This window comes from Anser brachyrhynchus (genome assembly GCF_964034855.1).
Source record: "Anser brachyrhynchus genome assembly, chromosome: 15".
Taxonomy (NCBI): Eukaryota; Metazoa; Chordata; class Aves; order Anseriformes; family Anatidae; genus Anser; species Anser brachyrhynchus.
The window spans coordinates 2,211,450-2,230,861 of NC_137733.1; the positions used below are offsets into that span (position 1 = coordinate 2,211,450).

A 19,412-nucleotide genomic window follows, 5' to 3' on the forward strand; every position below is an offset into this window, starting at 1 on the left:
GAGCACGGAGACCTCCCTTTGCTCCCACGGGGGCACCAGCAGGGGCTCAGGCCCAGGCTCAGCCCGGTCGGCACGGCGCCCCCCGAGGCCGGCGGAGCCGCTGTGGGGGTGCCCGGGGTGTGCCCGCGGCCCCCGCCCCGCCCCGCCCCGCCCCGCCCCGCCCCGCCCCGCGCCCGGTCGCCGCCGCAGCCGCAGCCCCGCCTCGGAGGAGCGGCCCGGCCCCTCCCCGCCCCGCCCCGCCCCGCCCGCCCCCCGGCGGGTGCCGTCGTGTCCCGGCAGCCCCCGCGCGGTGCGGCTGGTGGCTGTGTCGGTAAGATGGCGGCCGTGAGCCTGAGGCTCGGAGACCTGGTGTGGTGAGTGGCGGCGGGCGCCGGGCGGGCGGGGGGACGCGGCCCGGCACGGCTCGGCGCGGCCCGGCCCGGCCCGGCGCGGCGGGGAAGGCGCCCCGTGAGGCGCCCCGTGAGGCGCCCGAGGGAGCGGGGCTGGGGCTCCGCCCGTGGCAGCGGGGCGGCGGCGGGGCCGCGGCCGGCGCTGAGGCCGGGCCGGGCCGAGCGTCGTCACCCGGCGGCCGCGGGCAAGGAGGGGCTCGGCGGGGCGGCCCGGGCCGTGCTCCCCGGGGGCGGCGCCAGGAGGGGCCGGGGGCGGCGGCGGGCGAGCGGGGGCCGCCGGCCGCGGCCGGAGCGGGCCGAGGGGAGGCAGGCTCGGCTCCTCGGGGGGCTGCCACGGGAAGGCAGCGGGAGGCGGCGGGTGGGAGAGCGTGGGTAAGATGGAGGGGGGTGTGGGGAGCGGGGCTGAGGGCGGTCGGTGCGGGGCTCGCTTGGAAATACGGGCTCCTCTCAAGGGAGGCGAGAAGGAAAATGAATAAGCGAGTAAGGCGGTCAGTGAGAGTGAAGATACTGCTCCTTGGGAGTGCTTCAATAAAGCAACACAGTAATGTGGGAAAGCACCCTTTTTTTTTGTTTTTGCAGGTTAGGATGTTTCCTTTGAAGCTCACAGAAGCTACTTCCCTTTGTCACTCCAGTGTTACCTTCAAATAGTTGGAGAGCTGTGGTTTTGTATTTCCTGATCAGGAGAACTGAGGGGATTCCATCAAGGCCTGTAAGCACTGATTTTTAAGTGCATAGGCTCTGCTTCACTTGACAGGCTAGGGCTTCTCGCTAGGACTTGCAAGAAATAGCTAATCCCCAACACACAGGTGTGTGCATTTATATCTCAGATAAAAAGAAGTGTGCGCTCCAGGCTGTGACAACTGCAGTTTCTCATCCGAAAAATTGACAGTGCTGTGAAGTTGTCTAATATGTATAGCGAAGTAAGTAAAGGTTCCTTTCAGTAAAATTTCTTTCAAATAAGCATTTTGGCCGTGCAGTGCTCTTGGAGTTGGAATGCAGATTATCCTGCTTTAGTTTTGTACGTGACAGCCTAGACAGCTACTGTCCCTCGAGTGGTTGTGGAAGAACTCTAACAGTAAAACAGTACCATATGAAAGGCTTTGATGAACATACTGTTCAGCCCAAGGATGCAAGCATCAGATATGAGACATGGTCGTGGTTAAAGCTCTTGGCAGTTTTCCTGCCTGACCATCACTACTGAATCTTCTCCGTGGAATTACCATCTCGGGAGGGGCTGGAATGCCTCTTGTTGAGAATTTTTTGTTCAGGAGCTGGCAGGCTTTGCAGATTCTCTGCTGCTCTCTGTCAAGACAATGACTGATCAGCTTTTGTGAGAGTACTGCAGCCTCCGTAAGTGGCAAGGGTAAGATGATAATAAAGCTGGCGTGCTGTGGGCTAAGGCTAATGTCTTTTCTCCTCTGTGGAAAAAATAGTTTTGTGTAGTTGGACACATTTGCAAGTATAGGAAATAAACTTTTCTGCATTTCTTTTGGCTCTTTTATATCTTCAGCACACCACCACGTGCAGTGGCGAGCATCTGAAGAAAGTGATAGTGGAACACCTATTGTGGGTGTCCTGACATCACTGTCCTGCCATTAGAGCTTTTCTATCAGAACTTCTAACAGTCTCAGCTGTCTGAGCTGGAAATCTGCAGGTGATACGCTTATCTTACTGGACTGTTTTGTCCTGATGGAAATAAGTTACCGACCTGATCTTTGGTTTGATTGCCTGAATCAGCACTTAAGTTTCTTGCATGGAATATCCAGTCTTACAAGAAGAATAAAGGCTATGTCATTCCTTCTTCCAGGCAGTAGCTCTGCTGTTGTTCTTTTGACTTAAATTCTGATAGTGCAGCAAGTTCGTGGAGACTTTATAGGGACTTAGTCTAGGAACAGGTATCTCAGGTATCTACCAATAATGATGCGTATGTGTCAAGTGCTTGTGCCTTGACCATCACGGTAGGTTTTGTCTGTAAATTGTAATTCTCTTAATATGATAATAAGATGTAATGAGATGAGATAGAAATGGAATAGTTGGTGGTGGCGTGTGTGGTTTATTCTGGTTTGTTGTTTCCCCCCCCCCCCCCCCCATCTCTAGTGCCTAATGCTTTAATTTGTCCCTAGGGGGAAGCTGGGCCGGTATCCACCATGGCCAGGAAAGGTGAGTTAGGTTTTTCCTTATTTACTTGGTGTTTTTTTTTTTTTTCCTTCTGTACAGGGAAAGCTTTACCTGAAAGCTTTCCAGTTAAAGATTAGTATTGTTTTTCTTTTTTCCTTTTTTTTTTTTTAAATGTACCAAACCCTTGAGTCTAAGCTGTGAACCAGTTTCAGGGTTTTAATTAAACTGGAAGTTCAGCCTGTCACTAACAGCTGTTAGCTCAGATGGGATGAAAAGCCATTCATCCAGCTCTAAAACTGATTGTGTTCCTCAGATTTAGCTATTTAATCACTATCGCTTTCTGCAACTCAGGTTTCTTTCCTCCTCTGGTGACTTAGTTAAATCCACTGGTTTAAATAATAGAAATAAAGAGTCTGCCTTCTCAAGATATTTTTTAGAGATATGTTTTTCGAGGAATGCTGGGTGTTGAACTTCTGGTTCAGTTGTTTTTTGCTGATGAAAGGCCAAAAAGATTTTAGGAAATTAAATTCTACATGCCATCAGTTTCCATGAAAAAGTCAGGAGCAGTTCAGGCTGGATATCAGGAAAAGGTTCTTCACCAAGAGGGTGGTTGGGCGCTGGAACAGGCTTCCCAGGGCAGCAGCGGTCATGGCACCGAGCCTGCCGGAGAGCAAGAAGTGTTTGGACAGTGCTCTCAGGTGCACGGTCTGATTTTTTTTTTTTTTTTTGGGTGGTCCTTTGGGGCCCCAGGAGTTGAACTCAATGATCCTTGTGGGTCCCTTCCAGCTCAGGATATGCTGTGATTCTGTGAACTTTGTTTTTATTTTCCGTGTAGGTATGAGGACTGGAAATGCTGAGATAAAAGCATGCCACAGGGGGGAAAAGTGTTGTTAATGTGGCTGACAGCCATAAATACTTGGTTTCACTCTGGTTGTTGAATCAGGTTAAAACCAGGCTCGCCTGCAGTCTTTCAGGTGTCATCTGTGTAAGAGAAGGACTGATTTTCTCTTCTCTAATACTTTAAACTTCATAAGTAAGCTATTTTGGGAGCAAAGACAATGTTTTGGATATGAATTTTAGACTTAACTAAGTGGAACAAATGTTTATGAATGCCATTTGGCTTTATAAGTTTTAAAAAGATCCCTGTCTTACTGGGGACAGGGAACCTCACTAAGAACATAGTGATGTATCAGTGGAGTTTGGGTATTTTTTCAATCTGCTGCTGCATAAGCGTATCTAAAGAAATATACGGGTTACATCTTTAATTAAAAGACATGTAATAGTTTTAAGTCCTCTTCCTTGTTAGGTTTAAAAATAAAAATCTACAAGAGTTCTAATGCTGGATAATAAAGTCACAGAGTATAACCTTTCTTTATGTGCTTTTTAACTTTCGCTTTTAATTACCTTTAGATCGTTAATCCGCCTAAAGATCTGAAGAAACCTCGTGGAAAAAAGTGCTTCTTTGTGAAGTTTTTTGGAACAGAAGATCAGTACGTACTGCTTGTTTTCATCTGGTGAAAGTGCTGTTCCATATAACGTGCTTTTTTTCATGGAAGAAACTTTTGCTAACACGGCAAAGTGTGAATTTGTAGAAGTTTTTAGTTTATATGCAATAAAAATCCATCTATTATTGCATGCTATAGACATGCAAGTGGGTGTATGAAGACTTGGAAGACTTCTGTACTCAGTTACACCAGGATTTTAGTTGCTGCTGTGAAGGAAACTTCTTGGTAGCTTGCCATTTGTAAGGGAGTAGGTGTGATGGTCCTGGGTTAGGTTTTAGCATGTAACTGTTCGAGACAGGTACAGTGAAGAGCATTCATTTATTTTTGTGCTGGAAGAATAACATGGCTTTATGCTTGCCACTCATAATAAGAACATAGTTTCATGCCTGAAGACTGAAAACGTTCTCGCTGCACCTTTGGGAGACTTTGTAGCATAGGGCAACAAAAACTAGTAGACTCTTTTTGCAAAGCAGAAGTTACTGGTTCCAAATAGACATACAAGATCATAGTTGTCTTGGACTTAGATGTTTACAATCTGGAGAGAAAAATGAAACTTATTTCTTGAAGCCAAAAATTATGTTGCCGGTTTTCCTGTTTTTCTTTGCTGCTATTTGGTGTTCAGTCATGCAATAAGTGAGAAACCTGCAGGAGATTAGCAAACATGTTACTTCTGGTAGGGACAGGAGTAACAAGAACCAAGAAATGGATGTTGCTTAAGAGAACTGTTTTCAACGATATTCTTGCTTATTAAAAAAAAAATCCATTAAGAACTGATATCTAAACTTGATGGGGTAGAAATGAATGCTGCACACTAATAGGAAGGTTTGTAGGATCTCTAGTAATATACAGTAGGTGAATGTTGATTTGAGGGCAAAGGATTTTTTCTTCTTGTTAGCCAATGGATATTCGAACTAATCAGGCTCTAAAAGCTGAGATCTGTCTCTTTCTATCCTAATCATTTGCTCTTGTTTCTTCAATTTCATGTTTTTGGATCAAATACAGAGGTGTTTTGTATTAAGACAAGTTTGGAAGAAGTGGTTGTATGTTTATGGTACTGTAGCTGAGGTTAGCGACATTATTGCAAGTGTAGAGTTCAGATCTACAAAATAATTAGGATCTACTACATGATTCTGTATTCTTTCTAGGGAAAATCCGACCACGTGACACAGGAAGGTAGTGCTTGCACACACACCTGCCTGCATTCTTCCCGCTCTCCCTGCTGCTTGTGAAATTTAATCATTTCCTGCTAGATGATCACAGTTCAGAAGCTTGCTCGTTTTGACTTGCATACCTTATCTGAAAATTAAATAGAAATAAATACTGTCCTCTTTGCTGCTCTTATAAAGTAATATTGATAGACAGGAGAGAGAATCTTGTGTGCCTGTTCTCTCCTGAGTTATGGTGGTGTTAGAACTGTGAGAAATGCTTGTCTTTGAGTGTAGTCAAAGAACCAAGTCATGAAAATTTTAACTGATTTCACTTAACGTATGAGCATCAAGGGGAAATTGTTTTATTTTTTGTAAGTAAACTAATGCATTTTACAAATAACTTTTTGTAAGACATATATAAACAGTGGAAATAACAAATTAAGAGAATCTCTATCTAATGAACAGAATTACAAGTGGGAGCATGCAGAACTCCTATCGCTGACTGTAGTTCACGGTATGATAAATACACACTGGCTCATACTGGTATTCTAGTGCACGTTGCTCCTGTTTTCTTGTGCTTTGCTTTTTCCATACCTTTCAAGGTTGCAAGGTGACATTACCATTGATCCAATTTTACAGCTCTTCTGTTACTGCTTTATTCTGTCAAGATTTAATATTTGGACACAGACCTTTTGGTTATTGGGCAGTTTGTGTAAGGCAAAGGCAAGTGCTAGTTAATGGGTAGAGTCCTTCTTGGACACTTCTCAGGGTGGTTGCCAGCCAGTTTGTCAGTGGTTAGGCAATCTCAGAATATGGATAGACTATTTTCTTCTGAGGAATTCCAAAATGCTAGTGAAAAGCTATTTCCTTCTGACATTTGTGGCTCCAGTTTCTCATACCAAAGGTTAAGGAGAAAGCTGCTTAAAGGTAAGAATGGGTTTGCAGTCATTTTGTTGTTTTAATGTGGAAGAGGAATTTGCTGATTAATTTAAACTGTGGTGTACGCCTGTGCTCTAGCATAGTGAGAGGCACCTTGATGTTCGTAGTGGTGATATAACATCCATGTCCTGTTCTAAGCGATTTCCTTAATCGTGATGCACGTGCTCATGTAATGCCTCTTACTGACTTGTTCTCTAAATTCTTCTCTAGTAGTGAGAATTCCTAGTCTGCCCAGGACTTTTTTTCTGAGTATTTGTCCTCAGAGTAAGTCACATCAAAATGATTCTTCATCCAAAATCAAGAAGAGTTGATGTTTCCTGCCCATAGAACTGACAAGCATGTAACGGCATACAGTTGATGGATTATAAACTACAACTTTCTTTTAGTCTTTCTAAATAGCGATGGAAGATTGACCTCTTGCCTTTGTTTTCAGCTGTGCTTCTTAAATAGCTTTTCAGATTGCCTTTTATTTTCCATTTCCTATGACAAGCTACAGGCACGTCTTAGGAAATATTTGTACATCATTCTAGTAATCAAGGGCAGCAGCTGTAAGAATTGCTGTGTGTATTTATTTATGGCAGTTAGCAGTTACTAGGCTGGTAGGCCCATAGCCTACCAGTCTTACAGAAATGCTTGGAGTACTCCTTCCAGTTCAGAATGTTCTGACGTTTCATGGCCTGTTAGGAAATTCATTATGACATTTTCAAAACTGGAAAAAAAATGAAAATCAATGCTTTTTATTATGAAGCTGTCACTCTTCAGCACACTTTTCTTCATGGAAGTATCAGGGAGAGTTCTGCAGTCATCAGGGCTGTGGATGTGTGTGCATGTACATACGCTGTAGCTATACTGTCATAGTCGTGGTCTTGCAAGTCATGTGCATCAGTCTTAATAGGAAGCTGGAGCAGCTCATTCTTAACACACAGCACCTTTTTGAAGCATCAGTAGAAAACTAAATAGTCTTAGTAAATGCTGTGGGGTCAGGGGGTCACTTCCTGACTTGATATACTAAGGAAAAATGGCAAGTGTGTAAGGAAAAATGAAAGAAGCTTGTAATCTAAGATAACTAATGATCTGCAATGTATTTGCATTAGGCCTGACAATCTTGGCACAGCATTTGGTGTCTTCCCATTTCTCATATACTGTTGTGATGCCAGCACGTACCCTCTTCTTCTGCCACTGTCCTCCCTGGTTTTCAGGGAGAGAGAAGTTTACGGAAGTAGTCTTTGTAAAATATTATATGAGATCCCGACGTCAGAAAACACGTGGTTGAAGCTTGCCAGGTGTTGAATGTGATACTTTTTGGGAATCCTCATAGACTCAGAGGCTGTAGGCTGAGCTGACGCAAGGTTAGCTTACATTGCTGCTGTTTTTCAGATGGGCGTATCCCATGCAGAGCTCGGCTGTAGTTGAGCTGCTGTATGCCAGAGCCAGCTGGGATGTTGTTAGACATCTCTGTAGGCAGAGTGCCATAGATGAAAATTACTATAGTCAAAACTTGTTCTTTTCTTGCTGATATTTCTGAAAGTTTAAGTATTCTGTAAAGTTTCTGTTATTGCATAAATTACACATTTCCTCTACTGTAGTAAAATACACTACAATTGCATAAATTTGAAAAATTTACCACTTACAACTTCTATCAACATTGAACTTCTGCTTGTTCTTCTGCAAAATATCCCTTCCTTTCAGTTGCATGGATGTTTGGTTTAACTTGTTGTGATCATTTTTGTGCTGTTTGCCATAAAAAGCTTTAAATACCAAATTAGAGAGTTCTGCTGTTTGAGTTGTCATACTGATGAAAATTGGGGCTTAGCCTTTTGATGTCAGGAACCCCTGTCCTTATTTCTGCATTTCATTTCTTGGTTGTGTGCTCACCAGCACAGATCTTGCAAATAGCTAAGCTGTTTTCGACTTCAGACTGATTGTGTTAACATTTAGTGTGGGCCTTTAAACTGGTGCTCTGTAAACTTGAACGTTCCCAGGCTTTACTAAGTAAAAGAACCTTGGAGATACAGTGCCACCATTCTGCAGACCTAACTTGTAAGGCTTGCAAAAAGTATTTGTGAAGTTTCTGCTACTCCCCTTTCTCCAATCTTTCTAGGGTTTTTCAAGGTATCATTAGGAACTGGTATCTTTAGACTGGAAGAGTGGCTAGAAAATAGTGCATTTTAAGGTCATCTTACCTGTCCTAAACTCCTGTCACAGATTTGAAAATGCTGTCTCTGGTTGTCTCTCTTCTATGGCACTGTTTTCCATGCAGCTCTAGGTCACATTCATACTTGCCTCTGCTTCACGAGCTTTTAAAGTTTTGATTGTTTGTGAATAGAATGCGGATTTTTACAATGAGCAGGGGCTTTGTAAGAATGGCATATTGAAGGAGATGAGGAAGGGTATGAAGAAATTAGCAGAGAAGCCCATTACTAAAATGTATCTCATACATAAAAATGTATTAATGCTCTCAGACACATGATCTGACTTTTTTTGGGGGGTGGTCCTTTGGGGACCCAGGTGTTGGACTTGATGATCCTTGTGGGTCCCTTCCAACTTGGATATTCTATGATCTTTTTAACGTCTTTTCACTTTCTATTTAATCCATTCTTTATAGATATTGGATGACTCTGTGTGGCAATATAAATGCAATCTCCTTTTAAATATGATAGCTTCAGTAATGTAATGTCACTAATTCCTTTTCTGGGGGCGTTAATGCATTGCCAAGTGAGGAGAAAAATAGTTCCTTGTACGTTGCATCCTAGTGCACTGGGTTTACCTGGCAAGGGCTTGTTTGCATGGGGCCTGCAGGGGTGGTCTTTGTGAGCAGAGCCCAGAAGTAGACGAGAGCCAAATTCAGTCAGCTCCAAAAGAGACCTGCTGCTGGCCAGAGCTGAGCCAGCGAGTGATGCTGGTTGCACCTCTGGGAGAGCAGATTTAAGAAAGGGGCTGGAGGGGGGCATGGAACTGCTGTGCAACAAGAGTTGGAGGAGAGAAGAATGACCACCAGCCCTGCAGACAGCCAGGGCAGTGCAGGAGGTAGAACAGGCTGTCCCCCTGCAGCCCATGGGTCCCATGGCAGAGCAGGGTGGAAGAAAAAAAAAAAAAAAAGCACACAGGTTGAGATAATTTCCTTAAAGGAAAAAGGAAGAGGGAAAAACAAGCAAAGGCTATGCGGAAGCACAGAGAGAGGAAAAAAAATTGCTTGTTGATGGGAAGTAGAGAATAATGTTCGACCATGTCCTGGGAAGCAGGGCCTCAATACTTGTATCAGTTGTTTGGGAGGACAAACATCTTCATACTGAGAGCCCCTCCTCTCCTTCCCCTTCCCCACCTCTTAGTGCTGAATGTGACACCATATAGTATGGAATATCCCTTTGGTCTGTTCAGGTCAGCTGCCCTGATGATATCCTGTTCCCACTCCTTGCCCACCCCTGGCCTACTGGTTTTGGCAGGGTCTGTAGAGTCCTGATGCTTTGTCAGCACTGCTCAGTAATGGACACACTGCTGGTGTGATAGCAGTGCTGCTCTAGCTACAAGTGCAGAGCCCAGTGCTGTATGGGCTGCTGCAGGGAAAGCGAACTCCATCCCAGCCAGAGCCAGCACACCTAGAGACCTCCTATCTTAGTATTGGCCGTGAGGTTATTGCTTAATAGAGATCTGGTATATAAACAGCTTCCCAGTAAACACATTTATTCATTAGTTTTCAGGTGTCTGAAACACACAAATGCTTTCTGGACATCCAGTGTCAAAAGCCATGTCCGTATCTTACAGAAGGTTATCCAAGTAGGTGACACACAAAGGGTAAACTGGAAAGGAAAAGACCCTTCTCAGTTATTTCACCCTGAGGCAGCACTTAAGACTGTTTTTCACTTGTTAGTTTGTCTCTGAGATCTCTAGCTCTTTGTCCCATGTGAGCACGAGTGCCAAAATTTACCTTCAGTGCCTGGAAGAGGAAAGCTTTGTACTTCAGACTTTCTCTATCCGAAAGGAGAAGTAGTGGGAAAGTAAACTAATGAGCATGTATAGCAAAGAGGGATAGTATGTGCAGGCTGAAAGAAACCTAAGAGAACACCATGGAAGAAAAAACTGTTCTTACTTTAAATTTAAATCTGGGAACGGTGCTTAATGTGCTTTATTGTAATGTACCCCCAAAGTTTGTTTCCTTTGTATGCACAATGGAAAGACTTAAAGCTGATGCTTCGTAGTACCTAGTCATGCTTTGTCCCTGAGTGTCCCACAGAAAGGCTTTGCATCGAAGTGAATGTTTGGATGTTTTACTAATGTCTGGGCAGCTGTGGAGGGGTTCTTTGAACAGCTGCTAAACTGCAGGCTCTAGGCTGAAAGTAATGATTTGACTTGTTCTGGTATGTTAAGTCAGTTGTTCTGAAGATGATATAAACTAAGCAAAAAGACTCAGCTTCGTGTGCAGGAGAGTACTGGGTTCTGCTTCCAGGCTACGACTGGCAGTATGGAAAGGATGCTGGTGCTTCTGCAGTCAGTTTTAGCAGGAGACCTTATCTCTCCCTATACGGGATACAAAAAAGTTTGTCTACATTCAGGAAGCTGTTTTCTAACTACAAAAAGTGGTTAATGCCAGTGAAGCTCTCTGTGAAGTTTTAAAGGGTTTGCTGGCTTTACTCATGAAGAGAGGGCAAGCAGGATCCAGCAAAGCAATTGACTTATTATTTTTTTAATAATCTTTAATTAGTAGTTTTTATCATTTTTTTCACCTTTATGTTAAGCTTAATTGCATGACATGCATGATTTCTAAAGAGGCATCTGTTAAACCATTTCACCTGCTTACAGGAGCTAGACAGTACTGGAGAATGTTTAAAATGTATAATCAAGGCTATTCAGTGTTTCTAACACAGGGATGTTTGGGGACCAGAGAAAATCAATTCAGCTGGCTCATACTCTGTGCTGGGCTGCTATATGCTAAAAAAAAAAAAACATCCTGGCTCAAAAAGATTTTCTAAAACTTAGGTATCTTTTCAGTAGGGTGGAAGTAGCTTTTTAACAGTGTGGCTAATAAGTCTAGGCTTGAGTCTGAGGAGAGAGGAAAGTAGTCTAATCCCTGTGAAAGCCACAAGGAATAATGAAAGCAAAGGTATTCCCTTAAGCTGCAGTGAATGAGTTGTAGAAGAGCTTGCCAATCAGAAGGGAAGTGAAGTTGTCATCCTGTAGTTGAACACTTACCCATTTGATAAATGTCAAGAGGTCCTATTCAGCAGCAGTGGAAATGGTGAAGTCTTTTGAGTTTCCTCTTCAACTGCAGTCAAGTGAATACTCTGCTACTGTACCAGTTTACCTTAAGTCAAACAGTAACAATGAAGAAAACTGTTCTTTTTCCTCAAAAGTGAAAACGCTGTTATCGTGCAGAATGTCAAGGTACGTTCGAAATACACCTGGCAATGAGCTGTGGTGTTTGCACTTCCTTCATTTGTGAGGTATCTAATTTTGTTCTTTCTCCAGTTTTTGCAGACGCTTGTACACAATGTGTTTGAGCAAGGGATTGATTACTTTGAATTGTTATGTGGCCTCCACTTTTAACAGCCTTATGAACAGATTCGTGTTGGGGGCTACCTAATACGGAGGCATGTGATTGCGGGTGTTTCTACTGGTGATATAAGAACAGCCACTAGACTGCCTTTGTACTGAACAAGTGCCTATGATCATATCCAAAAGCTGGTCTGCTGATAGAGTATATGAATAGCGCTTAGAGGGGAGCAGTGCTAGCACAAGAGGATGAGAAACCTGAGAGAGAAACCAAGTAAAAGTGCCAGAAGTAAATTCTCAGTGAATGCAGACATTACAGTCCTTCAAGCTGTAGAAAACGAGTGAATTTGGGTTGCTATCATCAATTGCTCTGGGGAAGAAAGTGTATCTCTATTTCTAGAAGTATAGTGGTTGAGGAATTTGCTGTTTGGAGAATAACTTATTTTTTCTGATTTCTAGTGCTTGGATCAAAGTGGAGCAGCTGAAGCCGTATCACCTTCACAAAGAGGAAATGATAAAGATTAACAAGGGTAAGCGCTTCCAGCAAGCCGTGGATGCTGTAGAGGAGTTCCTTAGAAAAACCAAAGGCAAGGATCAGGTGAGTGGATGGTTCTTTACTGTGTGCATCAAAACAAGACTTGGTATGAACGATGGTGAAATGTATCTTTTATCTGAAAGGAGTTCATTGCTTCTGTCAAGTTTGGGGGGGAGGGGGGCATGGTTTTCATTCCTGTGTCTTTTTTTCCCCCCATCCTCTCTTCTTCCCCACTCAGTCTTGTTTGAGGAGGAGGGGGAAAAAGTATTCTAATACTGATGGAGAAACTGAAGAGGCTAATTGATCTGCTTATGATGAATTTATAAATCAGTCTTAAGTCTTGGCCTAGAATTTAATATCTACTGATCTCGTCTTAAGTATAGTAGAAGTGCATATATGTGCACGCACTCCCAGCGAATCTTCATGGCCTGTTCTATTACTCAGTTACTTAAACTGATGTGTTTTTGCAGGTGAACTGACCGGCAACTTCACTCACTGACTTCAAGGGGCTAACAAATACCTAGTTTTCGTGTTACTGTGCTGTTGGTTTGCCTGATAATAATCAGCACAGGGTTCTTCACATCCTTGGTTTTACATAAAAGTCATTCAAGCTCTTCTCTTCTTTCCTTACCATCTTCTATTCTGTAATCTCTCAGGCATCTTCCCATAACTCCAGTGAAGAGAAGAATCGACGTAATTCCAGTGAAGAAAGAGGCAAGCAATCTGCTGGTGAAGAGAAACGCAAAGCCAGCTTGTCTGAAGGGAAGTTGAAGAAGGGCACAGGGGAAGGAAAAAAGAGGGTTTCTTCTGTATCGTCAGAGAGAGGATCAAAGTCACCTTTGAAAAGAGCCCAGGATCAGAGCCCCCGAAAGCGGGGGCGTCCACCCAAGGATGAGAAGGTTTGTGTTGTGCATGTCCGCCAGTGCCCTGTGGACTTTGCAGGTGGATTCTAGGAATGACTGGCACCTTAAATAACAGGCCAGCAGGACGAGTCAATTCAGTATCAGGTGGTTTAAGCTGTTCCATGTTGCTTCTTCTAGACTGATTGGTTGTCAGATACCTTTGGCGAGCATATTGTTGATTCTTTCTGTGAATTTATTGCAGTTATTAAATGGCTCTGTTCAAATCTTGGAGAGGGCTTTGAGAGCTGTCTCCTGAGATTCCACCTTCCATCTTGCCATCCCTCAAATTCAGTTTATGTGGGAAGGATTAGTGAGGAGATGTGGGTCTTCATCTGATTCCTGACTTGTCCCATTTCGTCTGCTTTGTGTGATCAAGTGATTTATAGTCACTTAACACACCCTTAGTAAGTGCTGAGGATGAAGGTGTTCTTAAGGGCAAAGGCTTAAAGAAGAAATTCTTGTAGCATGGAGAGAATACACCAGAAGAATTCTTTTTATTTGTTTCAACTTCTGTACTATAGGATCTGTTTCCTTCCTCCATTACAAAAGTCCAGCATAAGAGCGTTATTTTATCCTTGTTACTTCCCTTTTACATCTGGATGTCGTGACAGCAACAGGAGCCAGCAGTCATCTAGAGTTCCAGCCTTTTTATTTATTGTGGAACTCCGTGCTGAGGTCCAGATCTTCCTTTTCCAAAAGGATAAGTATTGCAGTGGATTTTTACAATGCATATGTTCCATCGGAGACTTCAGATGAAGACTGTTGGGAGACTTCAGCTGATAACACCCTGCATTAGCCTGCTTTCTCACCAGTACTTCAAAGGGATCATGTTTTCCTGTGCTTCACAATCTTTGCTTTCAGTATACCTCAGGATGCAACTCAAGATGGTAGTCTTTGATCTCCAAAATTATTACTGGATTGGCCATAACAGGTTGAACAGCAAACTCTGTCTTGATGCCTTGGTAGTAAAATGAAGCTGATGAAAGAAATACTGGCTTTTTTTTTCTTGAGCCAACTTCTGTTAAATCAGACCATGCAGAAGAGACCATCAGTTTCTCCTTTTGGGGGGAGTTGGAAGAGGGGAGGAATGAATGCATACTTGTGAATTCTTACTAATAATTAGAGTGACTCATGCAGGAATACACTTTATTAGAACTTACTTTCTCCTTCCGAAGTGTTGCTATAGGCACATTATATGTTCAAATTACAATAAGCCCTATTTTTCTGATGCAAAATGCTTTTGTCTTTGAGCTAAGCTCATTCCAAAATTGATCAAAACTGATGGCTGTGAGAATTCCAATAGTGCTGACATGCTACATGCTTAGTTTTTACTGTATTAGCTGCTTTGGGGTATCGGAGAGAGTGCTGAGTGACTTAATTGTGGCACCAGAATTTTTACTGAGGAATTACAAGTGTGGTGGGTTTAAACAGCTTGTCACAAAGTGGTGGCCAGCTAGGTGATAAATGTTTGGCCACAGACCATGAAAGTGAGTGAGTTTCTCTAGGAAGTAACTTTTACAAGTTCAGAAAAGTAATGTACTGACAATTAGAGAAATCACTATAAAATTATTATGTCATAACACTATTTTTCAGCCTGTGAAATAACTTTAAAGTCTTGTATTCTGCTTGCCTTGTTCTCATAACTTCCCCAAAATATTAGTCCTAAAAGGAGAAAATGTTTGTTATTGTTCTGAATTACTGCAATGTTGGGATCTGGGTTTTTTGTTCACAGTCCAAATTCTAGTTTTCCAAGCACTTAGCGTGCAGAAAATTCAAGGATCCAATTGTTGCTGAGGTGTGCTCTATCTAGAAATGTTCTTTAGGCATACGTGATCATTCGCATACTCTCATTTTCAAGTGTATATGGATATTTTCAAAGGACCAGCACAACCATATGTTATCAGAGTAGTCTCCACCCATGCTTTGCCAGTTGAAGCAGCAGTGTGGTCTCTAAAGAGAGAATTTTAGTGGGCAAGGTGTTCCTTAGACTGAAATGGCGCTTCGAGATTGGAGGCTGAAGTCTAAATTGTCCCTGCTATCAGCTGAAACAGTTGTATCAATATGAGTTACCTACAGCTGTCTTGCTCTTACCTGTTTTGCAAAGTGCTCTTCTCTCGTGGTTCTGTGTGGACACCAAGATACACCGTGCATTTTCCTGAAGGGTGTTTCATTTCTGAACCCTCATTTCAGGAAGATAACACCCAGTACATAGAAGTCTTGCACAGTCTCTTCATATAGCATGAAGACGCATGTTTTAACCGTTATCTTTGGAAATAAGGATGCGTATATTAAAACTTACAGTACAATAATGATGCATTAATATCATCATGACATGACAAATTGGGGTATGTTAATGAATGGGAGCAGTCCACATACCAGTTCCTGTCTCATGCATTCTGCAAACTTGAGCAGATGTGACTGTATCAGATACACACTTAGAAGCTTCTGCTAACAGGTAGGCCACTTTCTTTGGTTTTGATGGCAGTAGAAGATTAGAACAGTTCAAAGCTCTGCTTGACTGTGGTGATGTTCTTTACCCATTTTTTAGCTTTTTGCATCCACCAGAGGGAAATGCTGGATCAAGTGTGTTTGTTTCTCAGCTCACTGCATGATTACACAAGTGCAATGATTACTGTTGCGGCTTCTGGACAATCCATTCTTCATATGTAACTGGTTGAATTCCCTTCTTGGCAGTTCATGTTGTTGTTTTCTTAACGTCACCTGCATTGATAATGCTGTGTGCTTTCAATATTACCTCTTCGTGGAAGAGCGTGTGTAGTGCTTTTCAAAACTGTGTATGATCTTATGATCAACATGATCTTATGATCAACATGCTGTTATCAGCTACTGAGCCAGGTTGTAAACTCTTTCTGATCTTCCTCATATCTTCTCAGGACCTCACAATTCCAGAGTCAAGTACAGTGAAGAGAGTGATGACTGGAACAGTGGCTGGATTTAAATGGCCACCAAGCGTCAGTGAGGTGAGAAGCTCTAGGTTTTCTTTACAGCATAATCGATCTAGGAACTGAGCTTGTAGAAGATGATCTAGAGCCTTTTATCTCGGCTGTGGAATAGAGATTTTCCCTTCCTCCTGTAGGACCAAAAAGATGCTTTCTTTATGTCATTCTGTATTGTAACAAAGCTTGACAGTCTCCTGGGCAACTAGTAAGTATGTTGAAAAGTGATATTTCAGTCATTGTGGAATCATCTGCAAATTCACGCCTCACCTACTGCACATGTTTTTTGTACTTCTGGTTTCAAAAATATTTCTGTGACTGGCTTCCCAAAACTGGAAGAGAAGACGTGGATAGTCTCTCCCTGTATGGATACTGTGGGTATAGGGTAGTTTACTTCAATTTCACTCTTAAATAGCTTTTGGAAACCTTCCATTTTGTACACAAATAATTAAATGATAAGGCAGAGTAAGAAGAGCATGATTCTACAATAGTGCTTAGGATGCTCACTGGGCAGGTAAAATACATGGGCTCCAGTTCTTGTTGCTGTTAATATGGGTTTGCCTACCATATGACTGCTAGGATTAATGTCCAGCCAACTCCCAGAATACTGTTTTAAGAAATTTCTTGGAAGCTGGAAAATAATTGTTTTTGGGAGGAGCTGTTGCTTCTGTCAAGCATGGAAAGGCCTTGCAGAGAGATCTGGACAGATTGGAGAGCTGGGTAATCACCAACCACGTGAAGTTTAACAAAAGCAAGTGCCGGGTCCTGCACCTGGGACAGGGCAACCCTGGCTATTCGTACAGACTGGGTGACGAGACACTGGAGAGCAGCCCTGCAGAGAGGGATCTGGGGGTTGTGGTTGACAGCAAGCTGAATATGAGCCAGCAGTGTCCTGGCAGCCAGGAGGGCCAACCGTATCCTGGGGTGCATCAAGCACGGCATCGCTAGTCAGTCGAGGGAAGGGATTGTCCCGCTCTGCTCTGCACTGGTGCAGCCTCACCTTGAACACTGTGTGCAGTTGTGGGCACCACAGTACAAAAAGGATGTAAAACTGTTGGAGAGTGTCCAGAGGAGGGCTACAAAGATGGTGAAGGGCCTAGAGGGGAAGACGTATGAGGAGCGGCTGAGGTCACTGGGCCTGTTCAGCCTGGAAAAGAGGAGGCTGAGGGGAGACCTCATCGTGGCCTACAGCTTCCTCATGAGGGGGAGTGGAGGGGCAGGCACCGATCTCTTCTCTCTGGTGACCAGTGGTAGGACCCGAGGGATTGGAGTCAAGCTGTGATGGGGGAGGCTTTGCTTTTGAGAATGAAACAGTGTAAACTGCTTAATCGAAACAGGCTGCTTGATACAGCTGCTACATATTGAATATTTTACACCTTAAGTTGTTATTGTCATGCAGCTTGGGAGAACAAGGTAATAGTGCTGTGGTTGCTCAGTGACTCTCTGGGAGGTTTCTGAGTATGTTTTTTTTTTCTTTGTAGCCTGTGAAGGACAGTGATCCGCACTTTCATCACTTCCTGCTGAGCCAGACAGAGAAGGTGAGGATTTGGCAGACAGGATCATTCTGCTAATCTGTCTAGCTTGGCATCCTGCCCTTTGCTGGGATGAAGGGCTAAGTACAAGGAGTAGACGTAACCAGCTCTGAAATTCTGTTCTTTGGGGCCTAGTAGAAATGAGATTCTCACGTGCAGTCTTGTAGTTCGATTACTTCCTAACATTTAGGTTTAGAATGATTTAGCAGTGAGGACAACAAATAGTTTAAGTCATTAAAGATTTCCTAGCACCAGGATTTGGCAGACTTGTTCTATTAAATTCTGCAGATTGAACGTGAGGGCTAGGTAAAGCTGTTCTTCTGTTTTAAAACACTGTTTTTTGATTCTTTGACAGTTGTCCTTCCAATTTCTTCATTTGGATGAACTTGTTAATTAGCTTAATATGGGAGGAGAATTTCCTGTGACCAGAAAAGCTCCATGTAAAACAGTCAATTTATCTCATAAGAGTCAGAAGTCTTGCAGGATTTTATCTTCAGCCAGTGAAAATGTGGAGGAAAAGAGAAGATAAAATGAAATGGAAAAAACATTTATATCTGGCTGAGGATCTGGGCAGAGACAGATTAAGAGTAGCTGAAAATAAGCAGCCAAGGCAGGGGCAGCCTTCAGCATGCGATTTGTTGTAAGCCGTGTGCCTTCTTAGCTTAATGAAAAGGCTTCCACAGCTGCATTGACATAATGAGCACAGGTATGAGGCGAGGTGCTCTGTGTCAGGCTCTGGAGTTCTATTTTCTTTGGCTCAAATGTGAGAGTAGGGATGCCCTGAATCCTTGCCTCTAGGGGAGCCTGTTGTATGAACTGCGGAGAGGAGTTTGTAGTCCCTGCATCAGAAAACAGTCTGAATTGTTGGAGTAGGGTAGGAAGGGAATAACTTGGTATGTTACAGTAGGTTTTTGTTTTTGTTTTCACCCATTGAGGGAAGCCTGAGAGTTTTCCTGTGTTGCAGATGGTGTGTGGGTGAGCTGCCTGTTTTCTTTGTAGCAAGGATATAGTCTGTTTACTCAGCAGAGCAAATCAGCCCTGTCATTCCTCTGAATGCTTTGTCTTCTTCATACAGCCAGCTGTGTGCTATCAAGCCATCACAAAGAAGCTGAAGGTTTGTGAAGAGGTGAGGCAGCTCTTGGCTTTGATGGATTTTCCTTATTGTCATAAGGATTTACAGTTCCTCCAGAGCTGTGTGCTTTTTATTGTTTTCAGGAAACGGGATCCACCTCCATCCAGGCAGCAGACAGCACAGCAGTCAATGGCAGTATCACGCCCACAGACAAAAAGTAAGATCTCCAACGCACTTCAGCCATTTCCCTTCCTTTTTCTCCTTCCCACTTTATACATGCAGCCATATCCAGCTTGTGAGAATCAATAAACCTAACGTTTCTCTGTAACTAGAGATCTCTTCTGTCCTTGCGTGAAACTCTAATTTGGGGGGAGGTGGGAGGGAGGCAGCTAGAAAGAAAACAGGAGCTGTACTGTAGAAAAATTCTAAACAAGGTCTGGCCTGGGTATATTTGCAGTTCAGTGCTTTCGTGCAGTTGCCCTATTTCTTTAGGGTATATTGCAGAACATGAAGAAGCAGTATTTCTGAGTGCTGTATGATGCAGAAGGATAAAAGCTAGTTTTTCTGGTAGTGTGTGGCAGTTGACTGGGGTTGTTTAATTGCTATCCTGCGTATATAGAAGGCAAGCGGAAGAGGGAGGTGTGTTCTCCCAGCCCAGGAGCTTTGCTACGTAGCATATGAGACTTCTGGTTTCTTCTAACGCCCCCCCCTTCTCCTTTCTAGAGTGAGAGCAGCTTCACTTGAGCTTCCTGTGTCATTCTGTAACTTCCGCTCTGTTCAAATTGAGTTCAGGCCACAGCTTGCTCCTTGCCGTTGGGGTCGTTCTTA

General features: G+C 43.3%; 1 protein-coding gene across 9 annotated transcripts in view; it reads left to right on the top strand.

Moving 5' to 3' along the window:
* Positions 1-231: 231 nt before the first annotated feature.
* GLYR1 (glyoxylate reductase 1 homolog) overlaps positions 232-19,412 on the top strand; it is a 28,277-nt gene continuing 9,096 nt past the window's right edge. For 4 of the 9 annotated variants that reach the window (XM_080557032.1, XM_080557033.1, XM_080557034.1 and 1 more), the window contains exons 1-9: positions 232-353; positions 2,513-2,549; positions 3,918-3,997; positions 12,046-12,184; positions 12,778-13,020; positions 15,918-16,004; positions 17,462-17,518; positions 18,588-18,638; positions 18,728-18,801. In XM_080557032.1, coding sequence (XP_080413158.1) covers positions 316-353; positions 2,513-2,549; positions 3,918-3,997; positions 12,046-12,184; positions 12,778-13,020; positions 15,918-16,004; positions 17,462-17,518; positions 18,588-18,638; positions 18,728-18,801 — 806 coding nt within the window. In that variant the 5' untranslated portion in view covers positions 232-315. Of the gene's footprint in view, positions 354-968; positions 1,099-1,131; positions 1,310-1,437; positions 2,044-2,512; positions 2,550-3,917; positions 3,998-12,045; positions 12,185-12,777; positions 13,021-15,917; positions 16,005-17,461; positions 17,519-18,587; positions 18,639-18,727; positions 18,802-19,412 lie in introns of those variants that run through there. The other 5 variants (XM_080557039.1, XM_080557040.1, XM_080557036.1 and 2 more) reach the window with 4 other exon arrangements.